General features: G+C 33.3%; 1 protein-coding gene across 1 annotated transcript in view; it reads left to right on the top strand.

Annotated features, from left to right (window-relative positions):
* PCDH10 (protocadherin 10) overlaps positions 1 to 17,143 on the top strand; it is a 45,581-nt gene extending 28,438 nt beyond the window's left edge. Inside the window, exon 5 of the mRNA XM_015101514.4 lies at positions 12,535 to 17,143. Within this exon, the coding sequence (XP_014957000.3) occupies positions 12,535 to 12,554 (20 nt within the window). The 3' untranslated portion in view covers positions 12,555 to 17,143. The remainder of the gene's footprint in view (positions 1 to 12,534) is intronic.
* The last annotated feature ends 4,143 nt before the right edge of the window (positions 17,144 to 21,286 follow it).

The following is a 21,286-nucleotide window of genomic DNA, read 5'->3' as shown; positions in this document are numbered from 1 at the left end:
TTTTGGAACAACGGATTTGTATTTCATACAGAAAGCAGCAGAATATATTTGATATTGTAGGAAAATAAAGAACATATTTTTCAAGTCAAAAAAATTTAAAAATGATACAAACGGATGGCCATATCCAATTTGACTTTATCTGAATTTTGACAATTGTACTAACCCTTTAGAGTAAATTCTGGCCTTGGGCAGGATATAGTTATTCCAAAGAGTTCTGATAGCTCTGGGTGAGAGACACAAATGCCCTAAAACTATCACACAAAGTAAATATAAAGAGTCTATTAGCATGGAAAATTGTGTCTTTCTGTAAGATATACTAGGTGTCTATGTCTGCCATAAATCAGTCTTTACACACAGAAGCTCAAAGTTTTTCCTACCTCATTTTTCTTCTTTAAAATCCTGTTATCTGGTAAACCTGATTCTCTCAGTCAGCCTTATATTTATGTTTTTATACTTTTGTCTTTCAAAGTCAGAAAGAACTAGAAAATGATGTCATAATTGACTAATGCCTTTTGACTAATGCCTGAAAAAGCTGCCCAAATTTTACTTTTTGTTTATGGCTTATTCGCTGGACTCTCTCCAGTATAATTCTCATGATTTTATGATTCTCTATGTTTTTTCTCTTCTGCCTTCCACTTCAGTTTTGCATGAAAGTGAAAGTGTTAGTTGCTTGTTGGTGTCTGACTCTTTAAGACCCCATGTTCTGTAGCCCTCCAGGCTCCTCTCTCCAGGCAAGGATACTGGAGTAGGTAGCTATTCCCTTTTCTAGGGGATCTGCCTGACTCAGGATTTGAACCTGGGTCTCCTGCATTGCAGGAAGATTCTTTATCATCTGAACCACCAGGGAGGCCCATTATTTTCCTAGAAAGCAAAAGGCCTAACAACTAAGTTGTTGTTAGGTGCCCAGTTGCATGCACCATATGTGCTTATTTCTTTTTATGTTTGGCTTCTATCAAAATAAAATTTTTTTATTTTTTTATAAAATAGTGAAATTTTCCTGCATTTATAGTGCTGTTTCCCAGCTATGAAAGAAATGACATCTTAAAATAGAGTTAGCTTTTTTTCACCTAATATATTCGTGAATGATATTAAACTATCAACTGTATTAAGCATCGTCTCTCAAAATGCAATGGTTCTCAATGATTCTATGTTCTAAGTTTACTTTGCTAGAATAAAATGGCTTTGGTTATCTTTGGGAAAGATCCCTAAGAGCAGGGGTCCCCAACCTCCAGGATTTAATGGCTGGTGATTTGAGGTGGAGATGTAATAATAATAGAAATAAAGTGCACAATAAATGTAAAACATCCTCCTCCACCCTAGTCCATGGAAAATTTGTCTTCCACAAAACCAATTCTTGATGCCAAAAATGTTGGGGACTGCTATCTTAGAGTGTAATCAAAGAAGAATTTATAGAATTCTCTTTGGGGGCCAATATTGGAGCACTATGTGATTTTTAACTGATAGAAAGTACAGACTTTCATGAAGAAAAGTATGGGATTAGAGAGCAAAAAATTATGAACTGAATATTCTAGGTTTCTAAATCTTTAAATATAATCCAGAATGAATATTGGAAGTTAAATTTGAAAGTCATGTTTTGGATAAATTTAGACATGATTTGAATGATAATACTGATTGTAATAGTAGCTAACAATTGTTAAGAACTTAATATGTCCCTGGCATTATTCTAAGAACTTTTCAGACATTAATGCATTTAAATCCTACAACAGCCAACTAAAATAGGTATGCTTACTGTCCCCATTTTATAGATTATAAAATTAAGAAAAAAGAGATGGTGGGGAGCCAGCCCATGGTGTATGTTGGCATCTGATTCTAGTGTAAACATCTCTAACCAATTCACTGTTAAATCCCTGGCTTAAGAAATTGGACACTAGAACAAAGTCAGCATGGATTTGCTGCATGAGGTTTAATTTTTCGTCTTATACTAACAGAGAGTTATTGCAGTTTCTAACTTTGTGGTAATATGAGCCCAATGGAGAATGAAAATGAAAGGATTAGAGAAATTTGGGGGAAAAAAAAGTATAGCATTAGAATTCTAAATGTAACAATAAAAGGTAAAGGAAGTATTAATAGTTATCAGGGATAGTTCTCAGGGCTTCCCTAGTGGCTCAGACAGTAAAGAAGGTAAAGAATCTGCCTGCAATGTGGGAGACCTGGGTTTCTATCCCTGAATTGGGAAGATCCCCTGGAGGAGGGCATAGCAAGCCACTCCAGTATTCTTGCCTGGAGAATCCCTATGGACAAAGGAGCCTGGTGGGCTACACAGTCCATGGGGTCACAAAGAGTCTGACATGACTGAGTGACTAAGCTAAAGGGTAGGTCTCAAGTCTTGAGACTGGATGATTGGAAGAAGATTGCATCTGCAATCTCACAGTTGTGAGATGGTGTGAAAAACAAATGTGCTTTCTTTTTTAAATTAAGATACTTAGACATGAAAAGTAGACACTATGAAAGATGATAACTGAAAATACTAGTAGGTTGAGATATAACAGAACTTATTTTTGCATAGGAAATATTTGATCTAATGTATGTATCCTTTAAGATGGCTCAGTGGTAAAGAATCTGCCTACCAATGCAGGAGACATGGGTTTGATTCCTGTGTCCAGAACATTCCCTGGAGAAGGAAATGGCAACCCACTCCAGCATTTTTACCTGGGAAATCCCATGGACAGAGGAGTTTGGTGGACTACAGTCCATAGGGTCCCAAAGAGTTGGACACAACTTCCCCAGTAAACAACAGCAGCAACAATGAGAACGTTAACCACTTTAAATGTGTTATTTTAAACGCCATGATTAAAATGGTCCCTGTGTCATCACGATTTCTGTGAGTTGCAGACCAGATGCTTCTAGGGAGTGATTTACTTTACTTGTGAATGTCTCTCTGTGAAAAAAGAAACCCTGAAGCAGTATTTTATTTTAAAAAATATTCACCAAAATCTTTATGTAAATCATATATAAACCTTATATATGATTAATATCAGTCTGTGATCCTTATAAGCCTAGTTTGTCTTTGTCAAAATTTGTGAGAAAAAAAAATATCCGATGCTTTTCTAGAGGTTCCTGGTTTTTATTGCTGCTGATAGAACCCGAAGCTTGAGGTTGTTGGGATAGAATGACTTCTTTTAGCAGCTCATAAAACTGCTTTTTTCTGTCACAATTATGCTTAGAATTGAGTTATCAGCCACGAAACATCCAGGCAGTCATTTTGGCTGCAAAACATTTTGTCACTTTTGGAAGATTTAGGGTGATGGAATGCAAACTATTTCCAGATGTGTGAAGTATAAACTCTGGATCCTTGCTTTTTCTCTGTGAGAAGACACAAATATGCTTTCCTTTGCATTCCCTGAACCCAGGCATTTCTTCCTAATTCATCAAAATTAATGAAAACCCCTCTACTTTTCTGTTTTGACTTCTATTGTCAAATAATTAGAGAATATATTTACATCCATAAACATTTGACTGTAATAGTCTCCACTTTAAGAATGTTGAGAGGCTTTCTGTTTTGGCTGCAGCAATTCACATTTTTATTAGCTTTAAGGGCTTTTCTGTTTAAACCCTGCCTGCATTTTTTCTTTCGTGCCATTCAATGATTGCTGGCTCCTTTATACACCACTTTTCCCAGGCCCTTATACTTTGGCATTCCTTTCTCCTTCTGGAATGCTCTCTCATCTACAAATCCACTCCCCACCATGTCTGCTTGGACATCTACTCATCAATCAAGATTCAACTCCTTTACTTAAATGGGAAGTCTTCTCAGACAGCGATATATATATATATGTTCTCCTTGTAACTTCTTATAGGTTTTATATGTAATTGCTGTTTTTAAAATATCCTGTAAAACTAGTTAAGCTATTGGAAGGGTAGATCTCTTAGATAAGAATCCATGTGTACCTATTTTAAGGTCTCAAAACCCAGAACTTTGTCTGGAGTGAAGTAAATACCCATAAAGGCTTATTAGACTACAACAATGAATCAATAGATGAAACATCCTGAAACCAAAAAAGCAAGTGCATTTTTTTCTCCTTAGTTATTTAGATATCTCTCCAGTTAACATAAATTAATATAATCACAGTAATCTCTGGATGGGAAAACAACTCCTCCCAACATAACCATTTCCGTTCCTAACATACACTGTCCTGGATTTCATCATCTTTCAACCTTCTATGATTTTCATGTTCTTTTATTCTGTCCTTACGTATTTATTCTTTTCTGATTGGATTAATAACCTCTTAATCCTCATAGTTCAGTATCACCAACTGCTAATGTCACTAGTCTGTATCTTTTTAATTGTCTGTCACATATAATTCACAAACATATATATAAACATTAAGTAAAAATAAGGTAGTCTTATACATGAACATAAAACACAATCCACTACAGAGAAACAAGTATGAGCAAGAAATTGTTGAAATTCAGGACAACTATGGCTAGAGACAATTTTTCTGGCTTTCCTGTAGGTTTTTGGGGTTTTTGTGTGAATTTTTTAATCTTTGGTATTTTTGCTTTTCATCATTTTCACATAAGTTATTTTCACATTTTTTCTTTGTGGCATTGGGGCAACTAAAGAATATCTCAGATGCTTTTTTTTAAACAAAGATGCAAAATTTTTATGAGAACTTTAGTATCAGATATGTAGGTACATTCATACTCTAGTCATATTTTATTAATGATATAGGTATGTTACATATAAATATACACTATTAATACCATTTAACCAGAATCTCTTACTGGCCTTAACAAAGGTTAATTATTTAAAATTTGAACTTGTTCCTAGATTTATTGTGATACTTTCCATAGATGGTAAATATACTAAATGACTTTTCCTTTTATTTTTTACTTTTATTGGGTGGTTAAATATTTGCAGTAATTAGGATAAACCTTAATCAAACACAAAGTTTATAGTTACGGAATGTAATATAACTGTTTAAGGATTTAAACCTTGTCATTTAATTAGAACATAACTAAAATGATTTTTAATGTTTAACAAGCATGATAATAATCTTATTTTAGCAATTTAGCATTTTTGTGATGTTTTAAAGCTGGGTTTGATTCACTGCTTATCAGTTTTCAAATCTCTAATTATCCTATACTAGATTAATTTGAAAGGCCAAGAGGGAGGTAGTTTAATGAGTTTCCAGAATAGAGCTGAAATGAGAATGTATATTTAGGTTTAAATTTTAGAATAAATAATTAAAAATTATACTTCTTACGGAAAGAAGAAAGAACATTTAATCAAGTATGCTATAGCTACCTCAGAGTACAAGTATCTGACTCAAAATCAGAGTTAAAATTTAATTATAATACAAAAAATTGTAAATTACAAGATTGTATTCATGTATGATCATAGATAACTTATTTTTATATTTTATTTTTATCTCCTTTTGAATTCTGCCATTTTAACTTTAAAATTATTTTTGATGGAAATATGTACAAAATTTATTATATGACACAGTGCTATGGAATAATTAGAGACTATAGTATAATATTTTTCTAGTAGACACAGTATATTTTGTTAAGTGATAACTAGTATCATATGTGGGATCTTGTAACTGATACTTTGAGACTAGGGTTGCCAGATTTAGCAAATAAAAATACATGATACCCAAATATTGCATGGGGTGTATTAACAATCATTGATTGTTTTTTCTGAAATTCAAATATAACTAGACCATCTGTATTTATTTGGCAGCCCCACTCAATAAGTTATTGATGCTGATGTCTATATTCTTAGATTCCTAACCTGTTTAGTGTTGTGTTTTTGTTTTTTTCCCCTAGATACAGAAAACTAGTGGTTAGCTTTCACTTTTCAGAGTGTTAGCATTTCAATCCTCTTCTGACCATGTAATTCCTATTATTAATTTGTTGTTTGTTTTGACATAGAAGCAACTGAATGATGTTAGGGGAATTCAAGTATATTAAATCAATAGCCATACTTTTACACACAGTTTCTAAGTCATGTGTGCTGTCTCTATTTTTTTTTATAATAACCCTGTAAAAGTCATGCTATTAGTATAATATTTTATTTACCAGCCCAAAGATTTTCCACTTATTTTCATAGCTTAGCTATCTAAAATGTTAAATTATTTAGAAGTCTTATCCCTGTTTAAGTAGGCTATTAGTGGTTAATAAATTAGATACATGGCTATATATTTCTAAAATTAAGATCTTATGCATTTATTCTTAAAGTTTTCCCATCTTTCATTGCTGGAATTTCTTCTTGGTTTCCACATAAAAGATGAAGTTGTGCATGTCACTAACGGTTGGTTTAATATTGTGATACGGTGATGTTGGTTGTTATCTTAGTACATTGTGATAAAGTTTTCCAGAAATTGTTTCAATGACATTATGAACATGGAAACATTAGAGTTTCATTTCCTAAATATGTGCCTATGTAGCTTCAGAGATTTAAAAAATAATTCTGTCTTCAGACTTAATCGTGAGATACCACTGAGGCAAGAGGGTTTTGTTTGTCAAAGAGATGATGACCAAAGATTTCTGGGTGGGGACATGTCCTATTGCTTTTTCCTCCTCAGGGAATATTCATTAAGCTTACAAGGCAAAATTTCTGACATTTCTAGATAAGTTTGTAATACATCTGTTGAATCTATAGAATTTTATGCAAGTACATAATTATGATAAAATTTTTAAGCATATATTTTAATATCAAAGTTTAATTCTTTAGTGCTTAAAAAAGATATTTAAAATATTGACAATTTTTGTGTCTAGATGATTACCATGTGTTTTTAAATATCTTGCTTAAATCAGTTCAAATAATGATAAAATATATTGTCTAATTAAAGGAGTTAATTACTATCAAGATTTTTTCTTATAGATTTAAAAGCACTCTTATTTAATGCAATTAATTAGAGACAAAGATTTTTAAACAAAACAAAATTGAGTTACTATAATTACCCCTACCCTGTTAAAAGTATTAATGATAGTTGACCAAGTTGTAGTAACCCATAGAATAGATATTTCTTGATGAATTATCTTACTGCCATAGTAGGCTTCCCAGGTGGTTCAGTGGTAAAAAATCCACCTGTCAAACAGAAGACTCAGGTTTGTTCCCTAGGTCAGGAAGATCCCTTGGAGAAGGAAATGGCAACCCACTCCTATATTCTTGCCTGGGAAATACCGTGGACACAGCTGTCTGGCAGGCTACAATCCATGGAGTCTCTAAGAGTAGGATGCGACTTAGCGACAGCATCTGCATCACCTTTAATAAGAATATAGTTTTAAAGTATACATACACATACACATCACATATACATCACATACTCACAAATACAGACAAGTATGTAGAAACTTCTAGAAGCCTGTGGATCCTCTATCAAGAAGAAATTCATGGTGTTTCTGGAGATTCTCTTCCTCAAAGCTATGTGAAGGTAATGGTATTCTCTCATACTTTTGGACTGTGCTTGTAGACAAATAGAAGCCTGTATTTTCAAGGCTATTAAGTCTTTTAATTAACAACAAAACAGGCTTTAAAAATAAGTTCCAAGCAGTACTAAATTCTGAAATTTTCACAGGTAGTAAATTCAGGACTTTGCATAGTGCATGAACTCTGCTTCATCTCAAGGGTAACTTCCAGCTTATGAATTTAATTCCATCTTTGCACAAACCATTCTTAATAAGCAAATGAAGTCCAATTTATTTTTATTTTCTTATCTTAAATTGATATATGGTCTACATCATAACTAAAAAATAAATGTATTGGTAGTTAGATCCTTAGGTAAGATGGTGACTATTTAGGGGTGTCAGAGTTGCTAGACTTAAGTGTCAATGTTTATCTCTTTTTTTAGAAATGATTCATTTTACTCACTTATTGATGTACATTTGTAATCCACAAAACAATACTCGCTGATTTCCTATCTCTTAAAATACCCTTGGGTTTATCTTTTAATTTAATAGATATTTAATAACTACAAAGTATATTGTAAGCCTTGCATGCCTATATAGATTAAACTAAAAATAAAACATTTGGTTTTTGAATTGTTTCATAAGAAATATGAATGTTCTGAAGGCTCTTCTGAGTCATTTATTTCAGTTTCCTTTATAAAAGATTAATTAGGTTTACACGTGGAAATCACCTTCTCCAAATGAACTCTTTCTAGATATATTTTATAATCTCTTAACTCTGTCAAAGTAGAATAAAGAGGTATATTGTTTGATGAAAGGAAAAAAAATAAATTTAACATGAGGGTGGTGTGAACAATATGAAATAAATATAAGAACTCAAGATTATATTGCTCTGAGCTACTGTAGTTAGAAAGACAATCTATATTATACTAACAGAAGGCTTTTGGTCTTTATAATTCATAATAAAGCATAGTATGTAATGGTTTTAATTATATACATATCTAATTTAAAATATTTTTGTAATTTTTGAGAGGGGGAAACATAATATGAACAATATGCAACTATATTGAAAAAGAAAAGCAAATATGGGAAAGTGGGAAGATAAAAAACAAAACAGCAACTTAATTATGCTCATTTCAGAACTTCAGGGTTAAAGAGAAAAAAAAAAATTCTTTAGAGACATTTTTGAAGATTCTCTTCAAAAATGGTTTGAGAATGAGACAGAGGAAAGTTAAAAGAACTGATTATTCAGCTGGAAAGATCTCTAATGGGGGCTTGCTTTTAAATGCTCTTTCAGTTTATCATAGGCTTTCACACAGGGAACAGAGAGCAGGTGTTTCAGACTCCTACAAGGGGTAGCAGGCTTAAACTCTTGTGTGCTAGGTTGACTTTATACATAAAGAAGTGTCCTGACCGTGAGACTCATGAAACATTTGAATGACCTCCCAAGTCGCTTACTGATCTCAGCTTCTAGAAGTTTTTCACTGTAGTGGAGAGTCTCAATCATGTGGGGTATTTGAAGGCTGTTCTTTCTTTCAGTGGCAGAAATAGATTAGATCACTTCGTAAGCTTTATTTATTGCTTTAGCTTCTGTGATCTACACTGTCATAAAGTATAAAAGGGTATTATGCTTCTTGCTATGCAAGCAGAGGAATGTGACTATCCAAATGATTAAATTGTCATTTTAATATATCATACAAAATTATTTTTCACCAGACTATTATTAAACAATAGTATGCTGAATGAATAGAATACCACTAGTGATTTTTTTCAATTATTTTTGCAACATACATATTTACAGTCATTGTTCTTAAGTCATTAGAATTTTTAAGTGTCCAACAGTTTAATTATTTTATAAATTACTAAAGGCAACAACACGATTCTCCAATATAAGAAAAAATTTGCATCATGGAACTTTCATTAAAATTGTACATATATGCTAAAAATATACATATATACATGGTAAATATACACATACATATATGCTAAATTATGAGAAGGTGGGTATTTGAATCTCTTCTACCTTAATAATAATTTTCATGTGTAGTTAAGACTGTAAAATAGCTGTCTTCAATGTAACATTTTTATGACTCATTATGAAGAATAAATGCAGTGAATGAATCGAGGTAAAAAGGAATGGCAATCATCCTTTTCCTATTACTTTTGATTTGACTGAAAGTAAAATATTTCATTCATATCAAGTGATTAAATCCCCACATATGCTAATGAACAGCTAAGGAAAAATGCATTTGTGAAATGAAAAGAAAAAGCAGAAATTCTTCAACTATGCTTTGATAATTCCAAAATATATATAGAATACATCAGAAAGCATAGAGATTCAATGTATTTGACCCATAGTCTCTAGCCTGAAATGTAACAAATGCATTGACATAATAGTTAATACTGTGGAACAACTGTCCTTGGTACAGAGCCTAAAATGTAAAAAGATTGATTTTTCTTTTTCATTGTGTGCTGCTTGTTCAACCTTAATCCATACACCACCTAAAGAATAATCATTATTCAGTATTCAAACTTCTTAAAAGTTTTGAAACAAGATGTATATATAACTGTAACTTTTTCTCTAGCTTGTCTGAAGTGAAGTGAAGTGAAGTCGCTCAGTCGTGTCTGACTCTTTGTGACCCCGTGGGCTGTAGCCTACCAGGCTCTTCCCTCCGTGGGATTCTCCAGGAAAGAGTACTGGAGTGGGTTTGCCATTTCCTTCTCCAGGGGATCTTCCTGACTCAGGAATCAAACCCGGGTCTCCCGCATTTCAGGCAGATGCTTTAACCTCTGAGCCACCAGAGAAGCCCAATGTTTAGGGAATTAACTTTTGAAGTAAAAGAAATCTTCCCTCTCCATTCTAATTTCTTCCGACCATCAACCTCAGTCTTTACACTTGTCTTATTCACATTTGCATTCCTGAATTAACACATATGTGGGAAAAGGTAAATTTAATGAAAGGTGGTTTATATTATTCAGAGCACTGCTGGAATAGGTGCACTTTAAATAAAAGCATCACACATGTAACCCTAAGCAACAATAAAATAAGCCTTTTAAGTTTTTGTTTATATTTCAGATATTAATTATAACTGTGAACTATTTTCATAACACTATTCCTTTTGGTACTCTAAATCAAATAAACATATAATATCTATGCTAATAGCTTTTTTCATAAGTGATCTTTTAACCTAATTAGAAATATTTTACTGAGTTAAACCTATGTTAGGTTCACTAATTTCTGTATTTATACTAAGATGCATATTTTCAGTATAATTCATTTTTTTCACATAAAGTGTTGGCTTATAGGTTGAAATAGGTTATTCATGACTTTCTTTTGTTTTTGAACTTTGTAGAATGATGGTTCTTATAAATCAATAGTTTCTGATTTATACTGTTTAAGAAAAAACTTCAACCTGTAAGTAATATCTCCAACTTATTTTGAAAACAAAAAATATATTATTTGTAAGATGATGGTATATTCTGGGTTGTTGGAAAAGTGCAAGAGTATGTCTTGTGTAGTTATTAATAGTGCTCTCTTTCACCCACACAGTTGTTCAGTTTAGACAGTAAGTTATTTGATCACAGCAACTATATGTTCTAATTCATTTTATAAGCCCAAGTTTCTATGATGGCTAGATATTTTAATTTCCTGGAGAATTTTAAATCTTTCTTAATATATACAAAATAAAGCATTCATTCGTATTTATCAAGTTTATCATGAAGCTGAGAATTTGAACACAAGGGCATATGGGAAAGTAGGATTTGATTTTTCGAAAAAAGCAAAGTTTCTATTTGCTCTAGAGTACTATGTGTAGCCTTATGACCAGGTGAGTTATAATAGCTACCATGTGGTCACCTGTTACAGCTAACTCATTTTATAATTCATAATGTTATATATTATAAAATACATTTTGACTATTTTCAATGCCAGTTACTACACAGAATAAGTATATGCTTGTTTTCACTTTCATTTCTGTCAGTGGTGGTACCTGATTTTTACAATTTTATTTGATGTCTTTTCTAATAGGGGAACAAATGGAGAAATGCTTGATGATCTGGTCAGGAACTGAATCTTTGAGGAGAAATAAATAAGATAGTCAACAAAAATAAATTAAGAATAACATATAACTTGAAAATCTACTAGAAATGAGTAGAAATACTGTAAGAAACAGTAAAAACATAACTATTCACTGAATTGAAGCAGTTCAGTTATGTTATTTAGCATAGCTCTTAATTTCTAATGAGATAAACATACATATGTTTTTTAGTCACGATTGAACTATCTTGATTTTCAGCACATTTGTATTATATATCTTATGTGCCAGATACTGAGCTAAAAGACACAGTTTCTCTTCTCATTGTGCTCGAGGTCAAATATTACAAAAATAACGAATAACTGGAAAGAAATAGCCTTTATTTTTTATAAATAAATAAAAACTTAAGTTCATAAATCTACATGATTGAATCTGGATATTCTACTTCAAAACTCAATAGCACATTCAATAATATCTTTTTCTCCCCTCTGCCTCTTCCCACTTTAGGAGAAAACTGATTCCTTTGATGGGTTACATTTACCTTAAAAAATTATAGGCCATAAAAAGATTTGATCTTTATATAATTCTAAAAAATTAAATAAAACAAACCTTAAAAATGTGAATCATGCTTTAATTTTTCACTACATAAACACTTCTTGGTATAGTTTCTCTCATTATATGTAGATTAAGTGTATGAAATATAGAGCTTATTAAATTAAATATATATCTAGTTATTCATAGATATCCTGAAGACTTATTCTGGAAATGTAAGGACTACAAATTTTTCCTCTATTCTGACTGTGCATAGATAGTGAAGTGGGAATTGTTTTGTATATAACCTTAAAAAGTTAATAACATAATGGGGGTTGGTATTTAAAGCTCACATTTCACTTGCAAAACCGATTTGTATAAATGTCAAAATTGTCATTTTCAGAAAGTCAAACAGCAGAATGACTATGACTATTAGAAGCCAAAGGGACACAAATATTTTGCCATCACAGGGGACTTTTACAAGGATACAGCTTGTTTCTTACTGTATTTGTTTCCTTTACAATAATGTACAATTCTAACCACCAAAAGTCAGGCTGTTTTTCTTAGAGTATTTTTCTTTTCTTTTTCACAGCACGGAAAAGGATATGCTAGTCAATTCTACAGGACTTACCTGAAGCAGCATGATTTGCACAAAGTCGACCAACAAAAGCATCAACTTTTCAACTTCATTTATCTTGGCCATCCAGTTAGTTGTGTGTAACTGAGTATTAGATTGCCGGCAGAGTATCATGGCCAATTATAGGACCTAATTGCTCTCAGCAGGCCTGAGAAATGAGTTGAAATGTGCAGAACTGTAGAAACTTTAGGCAACTGATTTTGCCTCTCCGATCAGTGTGTGCCTGTTTACAGCACTATATATCTTTCTCTCTCCAAATGTCACTGAGCCCTTTAGATGTTTATATTCACCACGAGAAGCCAGTCATAGGAAATTCGTGCATTATAAATGCAATATCACTGTTTTAAACTTGACTGTTTTATATTATTTTTGTGTGATCAAGTGTTCCCCAAACTATTCCAACTTTACAAGAGAGATTGTGATTATGTTCTTTTCACCTGTGGGTTATAAAAAATGTTGTATTCTGAAGACCCACAAAATATCAAAGACATTCTGTAGTTTATACACCGTGTTGCAAAGTGTTTACTGTACTATTTCAAAGCTTCTAAATAAATATAAAATATATATATTATATTATATAATTTTCCTAAAATGTGGTACAACTCAGTTGGTTTTTAAATGGATTCGTACAATCCGCATCATATAATAAAATAAAAGGTAATTCAGGGTCCCAAAGATAAACATACGAAGGAAAAGAAAATCATTAATAGTTTCCTCCCAGTTTTCATATCTTTTTCAACCCTGTTTTTCCTTGTTTAAAAAAAAAAAAAATGAAGCTCCAAGCTACAAAATTTTGTCAAGAACTTGTACTGAATTTTCAATGCCAAAGATATAGCTGTCGATGTTATCAAAAGAGCGCTGAACATGTACTCTCAAAATATCTAACAATCTAATTTCAATTCTACTTCTATGGCTTTGAATTTAGAATCATTTAAAGCTTTTATAAAGAATCTATACATTTACCTGTATTTGTTGTTAGCAAAAAAAAAAAAAAAAAAACACTGGTGTCTGTACATTTTGTGGTGTAAAATATGTAACTGAAAATTACTATTTTAAATGAAGTCCTCAATCATACAACTCACACAGAATTTTATTTTACATAGTTTTGCATAGCTTCATGACTTCTAATAACACATGCTACACATATAAAATCTATAACTCTATATGAGTATATCGAGATACATAAATATCTAAACTGATAAAGAATAACTATAAAATATAAAGGATCTCTAAATTTAAAACAAATAAATTTGGGATAGAAACATGGTACATTACTGTTTCAGCATTATCTTATGTGTGAGAATTATAGTTTAAATGTAGTCATTATTTTATTCAAGATAAAATTCTTCATGAGTCAGCCTTGAAAAGTGAAGTTTTCTTTTTATGTTTATGTCAAGTTGATTATTAAATTTAGTAATCTGCATTTTCCTCTTTTACATATATTCCTTTTATTATACTGCTGTTTATTGCTTGTTAAAGTACAAATAAGAAAGGGAAAATCAGATGTGAGATAATCTTCTAAGCAAAAACCAGCTTTGTCACAGTTCCTCTCTAAAAAACTCCTTCAACATTACATCTAAATACTTTCCCAACCCAAATTGCAGACTGATTTTGAAATATTTTCCTTAATTTTAACTGATTGCATGTTTAATGATAGTTTGGGTCTGTTATTAAAGACCAGACTAAACTTGACACATAACAAATGTCTTCCACCTAATTTTATGTCATTTGAATGGGACTATTTTCCTAGATTTAACAATAAAATGCATATAAATATGCATATATATTCCTAGGTCATTGCTGTGTATATTTGAGTGATATCTTGGTATCACTTATTTGTCTTATCAAAATAGATATTAGGTATGTCACAATCCCTATCAGTTTATGTAACAAAATAATCTGTGTAATGTTCCAGGCTTTTGGGGACCTTTTAAAAATATTTGAAGCTAATCCATCACGTATGACACAAAAAGCACACACACTCACTAGAGGCAGCAGTAAAATTTTCTCAAAACTTTTGCATTACTATATTAATATTTTGGATGATAGACTCTTTTAGTAAGAAACTATATGTTTTAAAATAATTTAACTGGAAAAAAAGTCTGTTCATTGTAATTGCTTTATAAACAACAAAATTATTTTCTTGTTGAATCACTCTGCTTTAATTAAAACATTTCACTCACAATTTTACAAATATGGAGGGAAGCCCACATCCATCAGACTTATTACACGCATTGAAAATATGTTATACTCTAAGAATTATATTAATTCATCTGGCCAAAAATTTATTTAATTATTTAGTCTTTCATATCATTGAATATAATCCCCCTTGGATCAACTTCTCATAGCATATGTTTGTCTATTTTTTTTAATATATTGTAGTAAACACATAGTAAATTTTTTGCCTAATCTGTGAAAAACTAGAATGATTTAAACATGAAATATTAAATGATTAGTTATTAATCTATTCATTGCAACCAGCATAAATCAGAAGTTACAACACAGTAAGCATATGACTTTATTAAATTGGCCAAATGTTAGCTACCAGTGAGGGGGATTTAAAGATGGAAAGATTCAACCAACCAATAATGAAGTTTTCCAAACGAACATTTACTAGGTTTGTATGAAAAGAAAAATTAGAATAAGTTTTCTATTTAATCTAGCCATCCTTATATCCAATCTTCCATAATTTTATACATATCCATGCAAAACAATGTCCAAATTATTAGACAATATTCCATCAATGAATTATTTCAGAAAAGAATAATCATGACATTTACTCCTTGTTAACATGGTTAGTTTTAGAGTAGTAAAAAGTTAATATTTTCCTGTGGAAACAGTGTCTTGATGTTTCAAAGGTATGTCAAATGACAATTTTTAGAAATATTTCATCCATATATAAAACTCTAATTTTTAACTTGTGAACATAATTTTGTGAAATCATTTTAAATCAGATATTTAAATATTGCATCAGAATTGCTTTACAGATATAAGACATATATATCATTACAAGCATATCATCTATCTCAGTAAATACTAAGGAAATATGTATATTTATTTTATGAAGATATTAAATGCAATGCCTTTATCAAACATTGCAAATTAAGTGCTACAGTAGATTTAAATATTTTAATTATTTTTTCTCCTGTTTCATTTCTTAACAGTGTTATAATTTTCTGTCATATCTTTTGTAATGTAGAAACTCTCCTGCATCTCCAGTAAGAGGAAGAAAGAAAATCCTTACAGTTTTTGACATAAACTTCAATAGCTGTGCATTAATTGTACCATTTAACTTCCAGAAGTTATTTACTGGAGTAAAGTTCATCTTTAGTATAATTATTCAGTCAGAATGTTGCAAGTGTTCGGCAAGATAAAAGAGTTCACGATAATAGCACTGTTATTTGTCATTGCATGTGGGTTTTTTTCCTCCCCTTTATATTTCTGTGTGTATTTAATATCCAAGGAATTCAAAAATACTGAAAACATTGATATACTTGATAATTTTTCTGAAAATCTTATATTTTTCATATTACAATTTCTTAGGTTATCTTTTTCAACTCAAATTTTGTAGTGGTAAAGGCTTTGCACTTAACATCCTTTTTATGTTCCTTTTTAACAAGGAAAAACAGAAAATTACAAAATTCCATATTTTTTATGCCATGAAGTAGTAAAATTACTTTATATATTGTTAGCATTTCAAGGAATATCCCTCATACAAAACCACAAAACCCTAAGACAGTAATTTGTGAAACTACTGTCACGTATTTTTGTTTTCTTCTAAAACTTGGCATAGGTTTTAGATTATAACGTTCTATGAGAATGGGTGGTGGTTGTTGTTTGTTGTTTAGTCACCAAGTTGTGTCCAACTCTTTGCGACCCCAGGGACTGTAGCCCGCCAGGCTCCTCTGTCCCTGGGATTTCCCAGCCAAGACTACTGGGGTGGGTTGCCGTTTCCTTCTCCAGGGGATCTTCCTGACCCAGGGATTGAACCTCAGTCTCCTGCATTTTCAGGCGGGTTCTTTTCCACTGAGCCACCAGGGAAGTCTGTGGGTTGCTGGGTGCCGCCAGAGTATTGCAGGCAATAATATGACTAAAATTCTAATACCTTTAGTGTGCATGCATGTATTTCTAACCACTGCTATTTTTAAGTATTTGTAAAATTAGAAAAATGGCTTTTATTTCTTGAAAACTTGTCACATGCTTAGTTTGAAGTTTTACACTCGAGATGTTTTTGAGTTGCATGAATATAATGCATTAATAATGCAAAAAAATTAAATTTTCACATGAGACTCAAAAATTTCTGAGTGACAGAACTCAGACTTCCAATACATTCATACATGCTTGAGCTGAAAGTAAGCAGGGAATTTCAGCTCAAAACACATTTTTGAGACAGTTATCTGTGAGTGAAAACAGGGTATTATAACAAAAGATGAGTTTAAATCTTAACTATAGTGTTTGTTACTGTGAATGCTATAATAATACATAAGTAAAATGAGTGTAAATGTAATATATTATTTTATACTGCTGTATACATATGAAATAAATAAAACTAGGATACATATTATGCCATTTTTCCATGCATGGGTCTTCCACTTACGCCCGTGGGAGCTTTGAATAAAAATCAGTGGCAAAATGTGGCCCTAAGTTTAAAAACAACTAATGCTGATTCAGTAATTTTAGTCTTCATATAACAGGTCTAAGGGGACATCTGTTCAAAACCAAGTCTCATTTGAAGCAACATATGCTAGGTTTAAAGGATTTCACTATATTTATAGTTTTGAAAGTAGGCATTTAGTTCCATATGAGTCTCATGATAGCCACAATGAATATTTTATACATGTATTTTTCCACCTAATGTTTTATTTTCTTAATTGTTTAAGCTGTAGTAATACAAAAGCCCACAAGGATTAAAACAAAGTTATATGTAGGATATAAGTGCCTTCAAGCAATAAAAGAAAAAAAAATTATCTGAAATTTTAGAAGCAAACTCTTTCATATTTAAAGTGAATGGAAACATTTTAAAAAACCATATGGGTATCATTGCCCAAGTTGAAAACATGAATTAAGGTAGAGAATTTTCTATAATGTAAAAGAATCTGAATGATTCATATAGAAATTTATGATCTTTAATAGCTAAATGGTAATAGAAAAAAATTGTGCTTAATCCCATGTGTGGTTTGCATAACTTATTTTCTTGAGTTCAAACTACCCACATCTGGACAGAGGTTCATGTTATGAAACAAAAAGAAAAGACTAGGTATATGAACATGTAGTAAATCCAATCTGATAATGGAAAAGAACTAAATAAAATATGCGGGAATGATGGTTCTCAGTTAAATGTTAACAGCTACAACTACAAGTAGCTTTGGTTCCCCTGTGCACCTGGATCCCCTATCCTTTACTATTATCTGCCTTGTGAATCATATCATGGACTCTTCTATTTAATCCAGATTATAAATTTTCAGAGGTAAAGTTAAATTTTATTAGATTCTCAACATATATATTTTTTTAAGAAAATATGATTTTTTTAAAAAAATTGTAAAATCTTTAATTCTTACATGCGTTCCCAAACATGAAACCCCCTCCCACCTTCCTCCCCATAACATCTCTCTGGGTCATCCCCATGCACCAGCCCCAACATATATTAAGGTTTGACAATGAGGGGATGTAACATGGTAATATCTGTCTTCAAGAAAATTCTATTAATAATTTGCTTTGGGAACCAAAGATATAAGAAGAGACTAGTAAATAATAAAATGATCAGATAAGTCAGTGATCACATTTGCAGTCAAAACCCCACATTGAGTTGTGAGAGCAATTCAATATATTAAGGCAGTAGCATAAGATCAAAAATAAGTATTTAGGACCTGAAAAATGTCAGTTCAGTTCAGTTGCTCAGTCGTGGTGTCCGACTCTTTGCGACCCCATGGACTGCAGCACACCAGGCCTCCCTGTCCATCACCAACTCCTGGAATTTATTCAAACCCACGTCCATTGAGTCGGTAATGCCAAACAACCATCTCATCCTCTGTCGACCCCTTCTCCTTTCACCTTCAATCTTTCCCAGTATCAGTGTCTTTTCCAATGAGTCAGTTCTTCACATCAGGTGACCAAAGTATTGGAGCTTCAGCTTCAGCACCACTCCTTCCTTTGGGATTGACTGGTTTGATCTCCTTGCAGTCCAAGGGACTCTCAAGAGTCTTCTCCAACACTATAGTTCAAAAGCATCAATTCTTCAGCACTCAGCTCTCTTTATAGTCCAACTCTCTAATCCACACATGACTACTGGAAAAATCCATAGCTTTGACTAGATGGACATTTGTTGACAAAGTAATGTCTCTGCTTTTTAATATTCTGTCTATGTTGGTCATAGCTTTTCTTCCAAGGAGCAAGCATCTTTTAATTTCATAGCTGCAGTCACCATCTGCAATGATTTTGAAGCCCCCCAAAATAAAATCTTCCACTGTTTCCATTGTTCAGTTCAGTTCAGTCACTCAGTCATGTCCGACTCTTTGCAACCCCATGAATCGCAGCACGCCAGGCGTCCTGTTCATCACCATCCCTCGGAGTTCACTCAGACTCACGTCCATCAAGTCCGTGATGCCATCCAGCCATCTCATCCTGGGTCGTCTCCTTCTCCTCCTGCCCCCAATCCCTCCCAGCATCAGAGTCTTTTCCAATGAGTCAACTCGCCAAAGTACTGGAGTTTCAGCTGTAGCATCATTCCTTCCAAAGAAATCCCAGGGCTGATCTCCTTCAGAATGGACTGGTTGGATCTCCTTGCAGTCCAAGGGACTCTCAAGAGTCTTCTCCAACACCTCAGTTCAAAAGCATCAATTCTTCAGCGCTCAGCCTTCTTTATAGTCCAACTCTCACATCCATACATGACCAGAGGGAAAAACATAGCCTTGACTAGACGGAGCTTAGTCGACAAAGTAATGTCTCTGCTTTTGAATATACTATCTAGGTTGGTCAAAATTTTTCTTCCAAGGAGTAAGCCTCTTTTAATTTCATGGCTGCAGTCACCATCTGCAGTGATTCTGGAGCCCCCAAAAATAAAGTCTGACACTGTTTTTACTGTTTCTGCATTTATTTCCCACGAAGTGATGGGGCTGGATGCCATGATCTTCGTTTTCTGAATGTTGAGCTTTAAGCCAACTTTTTCACTCTCCTCCTTCACTTTCATCAAGAGGCTTCTTAGCTCCTCTTCACTTTCTGCCATAAGGGTGGTGTCATCTGCATATCTGAGGTTATTGATATTTCTCCCGGCAATCTTGATTCCAGCTTGTCTTTCTTCCAGTCCAGTGTTTCTCATGATGTACTCTGCATAGAAGTTAAATAAGCAGGGTGACAATATACAGCCTTGACGTACTCCTTTTCCTATTTGGAATCAGTCTGTTGTTCCATGTCCAGTTCTAACTGTTGCTTCCTGACCGGCATACAGATTTCTCAAGAGGCAGATTAGGTGGTCTGGTATTCCCATCTCTTTCAGAATTTTCCACAGTTTATTGTGATCCACACAGTCAAAGGCTTTGGCACAGTCAATAAAGCAGAAATAGATGTTTTTCTGGAACTCTCTTGCTTTTTCCATGATCCAGGAGATGTTGGCAATTTGATCTCTGGTTCCTCTGCCTTTTCTAAAACCAGCTTGAACATCGGAAGTTCACGGTTCACATATTGCTGAAGCCTGGCTTGGAGAATTTTGAGCATTACTTTACTAGCGTGTGAGATGAGTGCAATTGTTATCCCCATCTATTTGCCATAAAGTGATGGGACTGGATACCATGGTCTTAGGTTTTTGAATGTTGAATTTTAAGCTAGCTTTTTCACTCTCCTCTTTCACTTTCATCAAGAGGTTCTTTAGTTCCTCACTTTCTGCCATAAGGGTTCTGCATATATGAGGTTACTAATATTTCTCCCAGCAATCTTGATTCCAGCTTGTGCTTCATCCAACCCGGCATTTCACATGATGTATTTTGCGTATAAGTCAAATGAGCAGGGTGACAATATACAGCCTTGATGTACTCCTTTCCCTATTTGGAACCAGTCCGTTGTTCCATATCCAGTTCTAACTGTTGCTTCTTGACCTGGATACCGATTTCTCAAGAGGTAGGTAAGTGATAGGGCCCTCATGGGGTCTCATTGATAAGATGGCTCCTTACACTGACCTCTCAAACAAAGATTAAAATCACAGTGATCTGTGAGACTAACCAAATTGTCCAAATGGTGTGCTGTTATCTCACTGGCACCTATCTTCTCAAAGCTGTGAGAACACTAGATTCCAGACCTCTGGCTACATGACCATCCCTTCAGAGAATTTTTCACTGATGGGATATAAGAAGGACTCCATCAGAAAGGGAGGACGCCTGTTTCCTTAAGAGCCAGTCACCCTCTCTTTTCCCTTTAATAAATTTCCCTTCTCTTGCCTGACTGCCCGGCTTGCTCTCTTTTCCTCTGCACTTGCCTTACATTCTGGTGCTGAAACCTGGAAGGGAAGATCCACCGCAGCTGGGTGGCTCCTCTTACAAGCCCAGCTCCAGTGGTCCCCTCACTTGAACCTTGCTGAGACGCTGAGCGAGCTCTGGGATGCGACTCTCCACTTGCCTTGCAACTGACATCCACACACCGGCCCACATTTCATCCATTGGTTGCAAGGTGAGTGAAATCCCATTCCCTCGGATTCTCTCTCACCTCTTTCCCAAGTCCT

This window comes from Ovis aries, chromosome 17, assembly GCF_016772045.2.
Source record: "Ovis aries strain OAR_USU_Benz2616 breed Rambouillet chromosome 17, ARS-UI_Ramb_v3.0, whole genome shotgun sequence".
Lineage (NCBI taxonomy): Eukaryota > Metazoa > Chordata > Mammalia > Artiodactyla > Bovidae > Ovis > Ovis aries.
This window is presented reverse-complemented; position numbering and strand designations above follow the sequence as displayed.